Here is a 13,210-nt window from a genome sequence, read left to right on the forward strand (position 1 = left end):
TTTTACAGCCTTGCCCTAGTAATAGGCTAAAGCTGTTGATGGAAAGGACACAGGTTCACTTATTACCTATTTGTTTAAAGCAACGACAGTATTATTCTTACATTGTTTTGATCATTGATGCCTCCTAGATTTGAAAAGTTAGTAACAGTGGTGCCACTTTTTACTCATGAAATTGATATTATTAAAACTCTTTTTTTCATTGTCAACATTTGCATTTCCTATGGCTGTTTATTAATGAGTTATAAATCATGATTTGGGTTTTTTATTCATTTATTCATTCGTTTGAGAATTATCTTAGGAAAGAGATTAAGGACTTCCTCTCACAGGAAGGAATTCTCAAAGTTCCACATCATTCAGAATTAGACCCTATGGTTATTTTACATGATTCAAATTTGTTTCTCTTTCAGACATTCCTGTCTCTTAGGCCTCCTTTTCTGCTTTCATTTTGCGCACTTTGGCTTTAGTGACCTGAATCCTTAGCAGATTAACAGCAGGAAATGTTGTCTGATAGTTCACTGCCAACATCTCATATGTGTGATGTGAAACTCTTTGTAAAAAACGGAGCCTGATGTTTTTGCTGGCCAAGAAGAAGCATGCTTCACTGGAAAGCTATTATCTACCACAGTGCATGTCTCTTAGCACAAAAGTCTGATTTCAAATAGAGGCTGAAATTACTTCAACAAATGAAGGCAGAAACAGATTGTGGCTGAGTAAAAAAGGCCTCTTTTTTAAAAAGTAGAGAGGCTTCCCGTTCAGGAAGGGACTCTTGTCACCAATGTGCTAAAAGTATCTATGTACTGAATCTCAGTCAAAACATAGGGCAGCTCTATTGCATTTGAACAATTCATTCTGGTTTTGCCAGGACTATAGGCCATATGTGTGATTATATATAACTATTATGGTTTGGCCTACGATGTGCCAAAATATGCCAGTATACTCAATATATATTAACCATTTAGCGTGTGTTTGTAAATGATGATTGAATGTACACTCAGTTTATGGATAATAGTATTTTTTTTAACAATTTCTCAGTTTTATACAATGAGATTTGTTTTTTATGAGAGAAATGGGATGATTTCACTGCATAAGGAATAGGCTTTCAACAGTATCTCAGTCTCTATACCAGATTTCAGCATTAGAAATCCCAATGTATTGGGCTCCCTATCAAAAGAGCCTATTCAAGCTAACCAGCATTGGCTCTTGCTTTCCATGAGCTAGGCAATATGCTTTCCTGTCTAACCCCACAGAGCCAGCCTCTATAGAACCAGGGTATAGCTTCAGGGCTGACATATTTCTCACTTAGAACAGAACAGCAAGAAAAGAAACTTGAATAGGTAGGGATGCCCATTTTAAAGATGTTTCAAGGGAAGCCTGGATGGCTCAGCGGTTCAGCGTCTGCCTTCAGCTCAGGTCCTGATCCCAGGATCTGAGATTGAGTCCCACATCAGGCTCCTTGTGGGGAGCCTGCTTCTCCCTCTGTCTCTGCCTCTCACTCTCTCTGTTTCTCTCACGAATAAACAAAATCTTAAAAAAAAAAAAAAAAAAAAAAAAGATGTTTCAATAATACTAGATGAATTCTAATCTCTGGATAACCAAGCCAGGGAAGGAAATCACTGTTTGTTTTTTTTTTAAAGTTATCAAGACCAGGAAAGAGTTTCATATTCCTATTTTAACAGAACACTCCAGATCATCATTGCTAACTTGGTGAGAATGTGGCAGAGATGAGGTGATGTGATACAGTCATTGAGAAATTTTGGTTTGAATGAGGTGTAACTGTCATGGCTTACTGAAAATGACTGTGTATTTAAAGAAAGAGCTGTCCATATATGCAACATCTTGACCGAAGAAATTTTGTGCCCACCTCTCTTGTCAGCCTTCTTTGAGTATACTGCCTGGATAACATGTGGGATCAGCACAAAGGCTGTAACATCCCATTAAATCCTGCCCCTGTGGGAGGAGATGCTGGCAGTGGCAATATGGGTAATACTGTACTAACTACTAAACTGAGCATTAAATGTACATATAAGCCAGGAAGCACTAGATGCACACGAGGCAGCTGGTACCATATCTTGCTACTTAGACCTTCCCAGCCGCAGATCTCTCGAAAGACTCTATGGGCTATTTTCACCAACCAGACACCATAATCTTTTAGTCCTGGGTTGACCACAACCTCTTGGTATTTTCCAGGCTAGAGTTTTTTCTACCAAGAGTCCAAAAGAGAAAAAGGAAAACCTAACTTACATAGAGTCCAGGTGTCTGACTGGGGCTCAGGATCTGGCCCTTGTTTGCCAAGCATTTCAGATGTTCCTGAACTATGGATAAGTTGTGATGCAATCAGTTAGAAATAAAGAGAATTCTAATTGACCTTTGGAAGGAAGGAAAATAGAAAAGCACTCAGTGGGGAAAAATGCAATTAGGGAAGGAAGCATGAAAAAAAAATGACGGCATTTTGCTTTAAGATTAATCCAATATAATGTGAGGGAAAATTCTTCAAATTCCTGCCATTGGCACTTGTTAGGCACATATGTTGAATGCCTGCTATATCTGGGAACACTATCAGGAGCATTAAAAAGATGGGCAGTTTGCGGTCTTTGGGGAGCAGAAATACAGGTTCACAGCATTGAACAATACATGGAAAATTTTAATTCCCAAAAGAAAATGGTCTATTTGAGGAAGATAAATGGTAGAAAGAATAAAGTACTTCTAGCGTTGACACATCATCAGATGTCAAATCAGCTAAAATAAGGTACAAAAGTATCTGTTTTCTTAAATGTTGTCAGTATCATAAATTTTCCTTTATATTAACACAAGTGGTTTTAAGCCTAAGGCAGTATATGACAAGAGGGTTTTGGGAGTCTCCCCCTCCCATTTTTCATTATGGTAGTTTAAAGAAAGGCATATGTAAATTCTGAGCAGACTTAAAATACAGGCAAGTCCTGGTGCCAGTTTGGTCCCCGTCCCCTCCTGAGAAATAGGGACTGATGATGAGCTCCTGTTCTCAGACAGAGCAACTTGCTCTGCCTCATTTTCTTTGTGATTGTGCAGCTTCAGATAGATAATAACTATAACTATATTCCTGAGCCAGGAGATTATATTTGACTTCACAAATTTCTCTAATTTCAGCATTTAGCCTTTGCTGGAGGAGAGCTTCATAGCTTTGTGAGACTAAAGCAAAAAAAAAAAAAATTGCTTTAGAGTCCTCATATTTAAGAATTTCAGCTCATAAACATAAAGTGAACATTTTAACATAAAGTGAACATTTCGACTATGCCTGCATGAATCCCCTGGGACTCTGGAAAATGTGAAAATACCATGGGCCCACTTCAGAAATTCTGGTTTGATGAGATGGGTTTCTGGGCATTGGCATTTTTTAAATCCTGCCAGAATCCACAGTTGAAAACCATAAGTTTAAAATATTGCTTCTACAACATTGGTTATGATATGCTGGTAAGAAAAATTTTCATGAAAAAGAAGTTGCCTTTTTAATCTCTTAATGGTATTTGACCAAAATGAAACTCCATAAAATAAATACAGGAGGCATGACGCCACAGGGAATGTCTTTATATATAGTCAGTAAGGGTGTAAGGTACATGCACAGAGAGACAGCTGTGATATAAGACAGAATAGGGAAAGTGCCCTCTTCATTGCTATATAACACCATAATGTCCAAAGGGGAGAGAGAGAAAAAAAAAAGAAAGAATCACCTGTGGCTGGGAAGATAGGAAATGCTTGAAAGAAGTGGCACTGGGAAAGCCTCATGAAGATGAGAGAGACTTGACAGGCAGAAGGCAAGGTGTAGAGCATATGGGGACATTTAGAGCATCGATATGGGTAGGGGCTGAAATGGATTGAAACACATCAAACCTGTTTGAATCATGAGTTCATAGTGATCATCTAAAACAAAAGTTCTAATTGGTGGCTGTGGATGATGCTAGAGAGGACCTCATTATCTTGAAATTGGATGAAGAAGAAAAAGAGTGAACATTGATCCTGACTTTTGTCATCAAACTGTGTTTATGCAACAAATAATACTGACAAAGAGAAGTATCTCCTCATAGACCTACTCCAGCTAATAAATGCAGGGGGCATGATTAGGATTCAGATATGCTTATCTTGCGACCTCAAATTAATGGATCTGGGGCAATGATCATCAGTGACTGCTAATACAACAAAAAAAGACAAGAGTCATTTGATGCCTCCTGATTGAAACTGCACAGCATCACTCAATGGAAAACAGTCAAACCAGAATCAGATCAAGGTTCTAGATTTAAATGCCAGGTTTCAGGAAGTACAGGAGACAGAGGAACACATTAAATTATACCATGGAGATGCAAACAGTAAGGTCTAGACTGAGAGGGTACTACAGACAAATGACCTGTTCTCTTAAATTAATTTCAAGGATAAAACCAAGATAAATGGTGAACTTGCAGACCGAGGCTAAAGAGTTGCATCAGCCAATTATAGTGTATGAACTTCTCAAACTTAAAAAGAAACAAAAATCTTTGAAACGACTGGGAAAATTAAAGTACTGACAGTCTCTGACTTACAGTGTTTAACTTAGAATTTTTTGACTTCTTGATGGTGTAGAAGTGACACATGTTCAGTAGAAACTGTACTTCAGATTTTGAGTTTGCATCTTCTCTATGTGGTAGATACTCTCCCCCGATGCTAGGCACGGGGAGCAGCTACAGCTCCCAGACAGCCATGCCACCACCAGGGTAAATAGTTGATACTCAAAGCCATTCCAAGTCCATGCAGCCATTCTGATTGTTACTTTCGGCACCTATTCACTGAACTACCTGAGATGTGCAATACTTAATTATAGAATAGGCTTTGTGTTAGGTGGTTTTGCCCAACTCTAGGCTGATGGTAAATGTTTTGAGCACTAGGCTGAGCTGTAATGTTTGATAGGTACATTAAAAAATGCATTTTTAACTAGGATATTTTCTTTTTTTTTAACTCAGGATTTCTCTTTTTCTTTTTTAAACTTAGGATATTTTCAACTTACAATCAGTTTATGGAGTGCAACCCCACTGTAAACTGAGGAAAGTTTGTAATGACTAGATATTTGATATCAAATACTGATTGCTGATGAGTAGATACTTGATGATATTAAAGACCCACTTTGTTGAGATGGGATAAAGGTATTGAGATTATGTTTTTTTTTAAGTTTTTATTTATTTGAGAGAGAAAAAGAGTATGGAGGAGCAGAGGGGGAGGGTGGGGGACAAGCAGACTCCACGCTGAGCATGGAGCCCAACATCAGGCTTGATCCCAGGACCCTGAGATCATGAATTAAGCTGAAACCAAGAGTTGGATGCTTAGCTGAGCCACCCAGGTGCCCTGAGATTACATTTTAAAAAGAGTAGAGTTACAAATTAAGACATAAAGAGGTAATTATTTGCTGAAATACTTCAGAATAATCAGGGGAAGAATGAATTGAGTAGAACTCTAGATGACCCCAGGTGGTGGTCCTCCAAAAACATTTTTTGACACTGGGTGACAGGTTTGCAAGGCCTCATTATAGTGTCCTCTCTACTTATCTATATATTTGAAATTCCCCATACTAAAGCACTTGAAATTAATTTTTTAAAATTATTCTTCTAATGGGCAAATAAAAATAACAAATTTTACTATAGACTAGCCACGTGATGCTGGTTGGTACATTGAAAAGCAACGTTTTACAAACAGTATTGTTAAAGATATTGAATGACCTTTGACTTGTGGGAAGTTTCAGTGATGCTACAGAAAGGCTTATCCATTTGCTGTATTTGAGTGGTGATGGTGGATGTATCCTCTTGAATTTAGTGCCCAGAAAAAGCAAAGCCTTTGAATCCTTAGCTAATCCATCATTATCTTGTTCATAGTTTGGATTCCCTAATTGTATGATGTAGATCTTGAGCAGTCACTTCCATCTGACACCCAGCCTCTGTTTGTTACTAGATATGTTGGGTTTGCATGCAGGCATTTCAGACTTGGGGTTCCTATGTGTGTGTATACCTAGGATGAGAAGCATGGCAGCTTTTCCTAGAATGATTTTACTTTTACCTTTAGTATATGTTGTAACTATAAAGTTTTTGATTTCTCTAAAATGTTTAAGCTCAATAAAAATTTTAAGTTTTCATTTACTCGTGATAAAAGTAAAATCGTTTGGAACTTTATTAACTTTTTTAAGCATTTAATAAATTACTAACAATTTAAAATAAGACATGAAATATTTTTGTCGGTGTTCCTCTCTTTTTAATTAATAGACCTTTTGTGAGCAGTTTTAGGATTACAGAAAAATTAAGCAGAAAGTACAGTGACTTTTCATATAACCTCTTCAAACTCCCATCTCCCACCCCTCTTTCCCTGTTTTGTAGCATTTTATATCCGTGTGCTACATTTATTATCATTACTGAAACAACGTTGTTACATTATTATTAACTGAAGTCCATAGTGTACATCAGGGTTCACTCTCTGTGGTACTTTCCATGGGTTTGGACAAATGTATAAGGACATGTATCTGCCATTATAGAACCATTCAGGGTGGTTTCACTACCCTAACAATTCTTCATGCTCCATCTGTTCACTCCTCCCTCCTCCCTAACCTCTGGCAACCACTGATCTTTTTACTGTCTTCATAGTTTTGCCTTTTTCAAAATGTCGTATAGCTGGAATCATACATACAGCCTTTTCAGAGTGGCTTCTTTCACTTAGTAATAGGTATTTGAGGTTTCTTCATGTCTTTCATGGCTTGATAGTTCATTTATTCTTAGTTCCAAATAACATTCCATTGTTTGGATTGTTACACAGTTTATTTATCCATTCACCCACTGAGGGGCATCTTGGTTGTTTCTAAGTTTTGGCAATGTCGAATAAAGCTGCTATAAGTATTTACACACAGGTTTTGGTATATATCAAATTTGTGTAAGTATCTTGGAATATGATGGCTGGGTCATATATTAAAAGTGTGTTTAGTTTTGTAAAAAACTGCTAGACTGTCTTCTAAAATGGCAGAGCCATTTCTACTAGCAGGGGATAAGAGTTCCTGTTGTTTCACATCTTTTCCATCATTTAGTGTTGTTTGTGTTTAGAATTTTAGCCATTCTAATCAATGTGTAGTGGTTATCTTTTAATTTGCAGTTCTCTAATAGTATATGATGAACATCTCTCCATATGCTTTTTTGACATCTGTATGTCTTTGGTGAAGTATCTGCTCAGATCTTTTGCACAGTTGTTAATTTGATTGTTTTCTTATTGAATTTAAGAGTTCTTTGTGTAGTTTGGATACCAGTCCTTTACCAAATATGTCTCTGCAAATATCTTATCCCATTCTGTGGCTTATCTCTCCATTCTCTTAAAGTTTTTCTCTTTTGACACACTTCTGCTAACATTCAACACTTTCATGAGTCAATTTGGAAAATTTTTAAATTAAAATAATTAAGGAAAGTTGTTCATATTGTTGGGGATTTACCCTTCTTTAGATATTCAGAGTCTTTGACTGTTGGGCTGTTATATTCCCATTTACTTTATCAGAAACAGAAACCTAATGTTTTAGTGAAGAAAAGAGAGCAGAAAGAAGGCAGTCCATCATTAGTATATTACTCTAGGACAGCAAAATCAACTTTTCTGGATGTTCAAGGGTTAATAGTGAATGATAATCATGAACTGTTAATGTCCCTGAGTCAGAGACATAACTTGACTCACACAAAACAGCAGACAAGACTAAAAACTATTACCTTCTCTGGTTAGGTAAATTATCTGTTAATTTATAAAAACCTCTGTCAACATTGTTTACTCAATTCTTGACTCATTATGGCTATATATAAACACACCCAATGAAGTAAAGAAACTAGATTTGATCATTTAATGAATATCATGTCTTCAGCCACCAAATATTTAAATTCTTTAAAAGTTTCAGTCTGATTTTAGTCAAATATGTTAGATGTTATTACCTAAAGACATACACTACCTTGTAAAGTTGGACAGTATGCAAAAAATGATAATAATAATCTGAGTTAGAAGAATCCAGAATTTGGAAGAGTTGGGAGTGATCCTATCTAGGGCTAAAAGATAGATCCAACTCTATCCGCTGGCTGTCTTATCACACGTTGCAGAAGGGTGCTGACGTCTAATCCAGGCTCCATGCGAAAGAGCCTTGTAACCATTAGTAATGTTTGCCATGACACAGGGGACCCAACCTGAAGCCCATGACAGCCTTGCTCCATAGAATCATATATCATCACTCCAGGGTGAGAAAATGCATTTAAAAGGCTTTTCCAGTGTCATCCAGCTAGCTGTGGTGATATTTAGCAGATAGGAATTCTACTGTTTACATATTACCATCTATAGTAGAGCCTAGACTACTGATCTTGGTTCTTAGCGGGGGGAAAAAACAAACTCCAGTGTGAAGAACGGACCACTATGTAATTATCTTAAGATCTGTTTGTAGTGTTCAAAATATGTTTAAAATACTCAGTAAAGGGATCCCTGGGTGGCGCAGCGGTTTAGCGCCTGCCTTTGGCCCAGGGCGCGATCCTGGAGACCCGGGATCGAATCCCACGTCGGGCTCCCGGTGCATGGAGCCTGCTTCTCCCTCTGCCTGTGTCTCTGCCTCTCTCTCTCTCTGTATGTGACTATCATAAATAAATAAAAATTAAAAAAAAAAATACTCAGTAAAAAAAAATACCTCATCTATTTAAGAGAGAGCTATGAATCATTAATAGAAATCAAATTGTGAGAAGCCAGAAAAGTAAGATCTAGTTAGTATAGTGGTCTGTGCCTGAGCTAATCCATACCACCTGTTAGACAAAAGGAAGAACACAGCAGCCAGAAGATAGCTAATTAAAACAATGCCCAAGGCAGCCTGCTGCGTATTCAGAAATAATTCCACAATTGAGGGGCTGCTGGGTCAGAGAATATATAAGGCTCTGTAGAGAAGAGTTTATTTATTTGTATTTGTTTTGTTTTGTTTACTCATTGAGAAAGTACTTGGGCCAGACACTGGTATGTGTTTGGGTGTGTGCATGGAGGGGGGGAGGGTATAGGTGTGTGTAAATATTGTGGTCTAGCTAAAAGCACTTAGGTAGTAAGCAGGTAATTAATTTCTAAAGAAAGAACAGGATACGTTAATCTTGAACTGCTTATTGGCTCCACAAGATGATATAAATGTGCTCTGACAGCAAAAACGCATACATACCAAGTGCTATATTACAGATCCTTCTACTTGTTGGTCACTTGGGCTATGATCACTAATGTCTATGGAAAGCTTGATATGTGCCATTACTGGACCAAGTTTGAATACTTTATTTTATTGTCAACCATCCCAAAGAAGAAGGTGGTATCATATACCCATTTTACAGAGGAAAAAACAGGTTCACATAGCTGCAAAGAACATAATGAAGATTCAAACCCAGATTGATTTGCTAAAGCCACTACTCCTCCATTACATAATATTGCCTCTCTCATTGGACTGAACCTCTAGGTTCTTATCTGTAAACTGAATACCAGTAGAAGCATTGGAAGTACCAATTTTTTAATGAAAACTTTATAATCTGTTAAACATTATTCAGACATGATAAGCTGTTACTTAAAAATAAAAGATTTAAACCAATGAGCAGCATTTTATTGTCCTACCACTTATTCGTATCCATTGAACAATGTTATTATGTAGTTTTGCCAATATGTAATTTATTTTCATGCATTATTAAACTTTTTTCAAACACATCATTGATTATTTAGCTGGCTACAATTTAGGCTTTACTTTTCTATCATAGATTTATCTTTTTTTCCTAAACAGTCATGCTTCAGGGAGCTGAGCAATTAACTTCCAATATAATTACAGTTGTGTAATAATACATAGCATTTACAGGTTTCTGAAAACTTATTATTTTGGCATGTGTACTGTCTATCAATTTTTACATCTCTCATTGTTACTACATCAAATCTTAAAGGCAAATATGCTTAATGTATTAGGAATGAAATGTCGGACTATGCAAAAAAACGTAGTTTAGTTTAATTGTTGCCAGGTCATCCATCTCAGTCCCCAAGGCCAGGTTAAAAGACCTTTGAAGGATTCCATGGAAATGTGATACTGAGTATCATGGTAAATTAAACCAATAGATTTTTTCTTCTCAGATGACTACCTTTTTACTTTCTGCCGATGACTGCATTATGGTAAAAAAAAAAAAAATGTAGCATATATGTCTGTATCTTATAAATAACTAAAATCTTTCAACTTAATGAATATTTTATGTTTAATAGAAAGGATTTCTTGAAATTAAGAGAAAGTTGAACACTGTGATCAAAACTGAAATTTATAACAAAAAAAAAAAAAACACAAAAATAAACTAACAAAGTTAACAGTCTTTAGAAAGCAATCCATAGCTAGAATTTCTAAATAAGGGTTGGAATACAAAGTCTTAAGGGGGAGTTTGCCTAAGATAAGGAGTAGGATTGATTCTTCCCAGACTGCAAATCTGGTTGTGTGGGGACCAAGTTAGGGCATTCTGAAACACGGTTTTTGTTGGTCCTTTGTGTTCTTTCTTTTTTTTTTTTTATTTTTTTTTTTTAATTTATTTACGATAGTCACACAGAGAGAGAGAGAGAGAGAGGCAGAGACATAGGCAGAGGGAGAAGCAGGCTCCATGCACCGGGAGCCCGATGTGGGATTCGATCCCGGGTCTCCAGGATCGCGCCCTGGGCCAAAGGCAGGCGCTAAACCGCTGCGCCACCCAGGGATCACCCCTTTGTGTTCTTTCACTTTGTATATTTCACAAGATATTTCAGACTTACAAGCCCCACATCATTTCCCCAGATACTTCTGTTTAGAAACCATCTGCAGGTTGCCTGTACTTACTCAGTGGCACAGGTGAGTTTTGGTTTTGTTTGTTGGTTGTAGGGACAGGCTTTTGTAGGTGTGGGCCCACTTTATTGAACCTTTTCACTAGTTACAGAGGAGATGGCAAAGTGATCACATTGGGCGTCACATACTGAACACTTGCAGCAAGCAGTATGTTAAGTTTTACCCATTTTTATCCGTGGCAATTGAGAGAACTTTATATGTTTTGACTTGTTTTTCTATTTTGTTTTCCATAGAAACGCTCCAGAGGCCAGGTGCTGTTTGATAAAGTATGTGAACATCTGAACTTACTAGAAAAGGACTATTTTGGGCTTACGTATCGAGATGCTGAAAACCAGAAGGTGAGTGATTAAAAGCAATACAAAGCGTATGTCTTGAACTACTCATTACTGTGAGAAAGGGAATGAAAACTGAATAGGTAAATAATTTTCTCTGCTTCCACTCCTGTATTTACTCCTTTGAGTCCCTAAATGCTGTTAATCACCTAATTTCTTTATGAAAGCTATTATTGACAACTTCCTTTAATCTTGAATATTCTGGAAAGAGTAAGTCAGCTTTTCACCTGTAAGTTATTAATGGTTCTAGGAAAGCATTTTATATGGTTCTTTCCCTGGATGATACATTTCAGTGGATTTGAAAATCAAATAAATGATTTTGAAAATCAAATGCATTGATAGTTACATAGAAAATATGTTCCCTGACTGCTGTCTAATCTTAATTCATCTTAGTTTGCTTTCATATTCTTGGATAATCAGAATATGACATGGGTATTTGCTGACCAAACCCTTGTCTAATGTATTCAGCAGGTATTTAATGTTTAATGTAATAACCTCTATAGACTCTTACACCTGAGTAATATAGTCTGTTTGGGGCTTTGCCTCACTAATTCCCACAACTACCTGAAAAATAAAGAAGAGACTGTTTCCACTGTGTCCATGCTAGGAACTAAGTCACAGAAATTTTGCTCAAAGATGTTATTTGTTTTGATGTTGTGCAATGAATCATACTTAATACCTACCCAATTCACTGAACAATGTCTAACTTCATTATTAAACATCTGAGTTTTCTGGTGAGGAAAATAATAAATCCCAAGCAGGTGTTCATTTGTTAGCAAAGTGCCTAAGAATTTATAATCACAGAAATCACTTTGTGGGACTGAATGGCAAGGACATTGGTGGACATCATGTATCTTTAATTTGTTCATAACTTCTATGAACATAGAATCCACTATTTTTTTTCCTCCCATTTCTGTGCTGGCTTGAATCTTTGAAGGTTGTGTTGTAAAAGGAAAGAGTTTTGTCACGCATGAATTGTGCACACATACACATTTTCTCATTAGACTAGTGCAGAGCCTGGGGATGGGCAAGCAATAGGAGAAGGACCCAGCTTGGAGGGGCTGCCAGCAACCATTCCCTTTCAGATACACTCAGTGCACAATCATCATCAGGTTATTCTTATTCTTCTCTGGTTCAAATTCAAACTGTCATTTCCTTTTCAGAATTGGCTGGACCCTGCTAAGGAAATAAAAAAACAAATTCGAAGTAAGTTCTTTTGGATTATTTCACATGATAATGTGAAGATTTTCAGAGAGCAAGGTGGTCTGAATCCGTGGCCCATACCCACATGGCTCGTGTGAAAACTGCTTGTTTGTTTGTTTTAAAGATTTTATTTACTTATTCATGAGAAACAGAGAGAGAGAGGCAGAGACACAGGCAGAGGGAGAAGCAGGCTCCCTGCAAGGAGCATGATGCGGGACTCAACCCCGGGATCCCAGGATCATGCCCTGAGCCAAAGGCAGATGCTCAACCACTGAGCCACCCAGGTATCCCAAAAACAGTTTTTTAAAAGCCAGATTAAGATATCAAGTTTTATCTTTGACAGGTTGGTTTAGCTTAAATACCCATTTTTAATCATTACAGCTCAGGAATAAAATGACTGTGACATTTGACTTATTCCCCTGCTTGCACACATAGTGTGCAAGATGATTAATCAGGTGATGCTCCAATTGGCATTGGACCCATTAAATTAACCATTTGAAAGTTCCAAACTTAATTATTAATGTTAAATTAAGCCTGTCACAAAAGTATAAAAGTTAAGCTAAAGATAATAGTTATTAAATGGTTTAGAAATGGAATAACACCAGACTGAAGTTTACCATTGGTAACAACCTCTTTCCTTGGTCCCTAATGCAAGTTAAGAAATCCATGTTTCCTAACAATTACAAGAGCAACCCACAAAACTGAAATACAGGTAGCTAGTAAGTACGAGACAAGTTGCTAAATCTCACTAAAAATTAAATGCAAATTAAAAATGACATCATTTTTCACTTATTTAGGTTAACAGAGATTTAAAAGTTTACTAATGCAC

The 13,210-nt window shown here is 36.9% G+C and overlaps 1 protein-coding gene across 50 annotated transcripts in view; it reads left to right on the plus strand.

Moving 5' to 3' along the window:
• The window catches only part of EPB41L3 (erythrocyte membrane protein band 4.1 like 3), a 226,184-nt gene that overhangs the window by 163,908 nt on the left and 49,066 nt on the right, over window positions 1-13,210 (plus strand). For all 50 annotated transcript variants that reach the window (XM_072828827.1, XM_072828810.1, XM_072828818.1 and 47 more), the window contains 2 exons: window positions 11,080-11,184; window positions 12,342-12,384. In XM_072828827.1, coding sequence (XP_072684928.1) covers window positions 11,080-11,184; window positions 12,342-12,384 — 148 coding nt within the window. The remainder of the gene's footprint in view (window positions 1-11,079; window positions 11,185-12,341; window positions 12,385-13,210) is intronic.

This window comes from Canis lupus, chromosome 6, assembly GCF_048164855.1.
Source record: "Canis lupus baileyi chromosome 6, mCanLup2.hap1, whole genome shotgun sequence".
In the NCBI taxonomy this organism is placed as follows: Eukaryota; Metazoa; Chordata; class Mammalia; order Carnivora; family Canidae; genus Canis; species Canis lupus.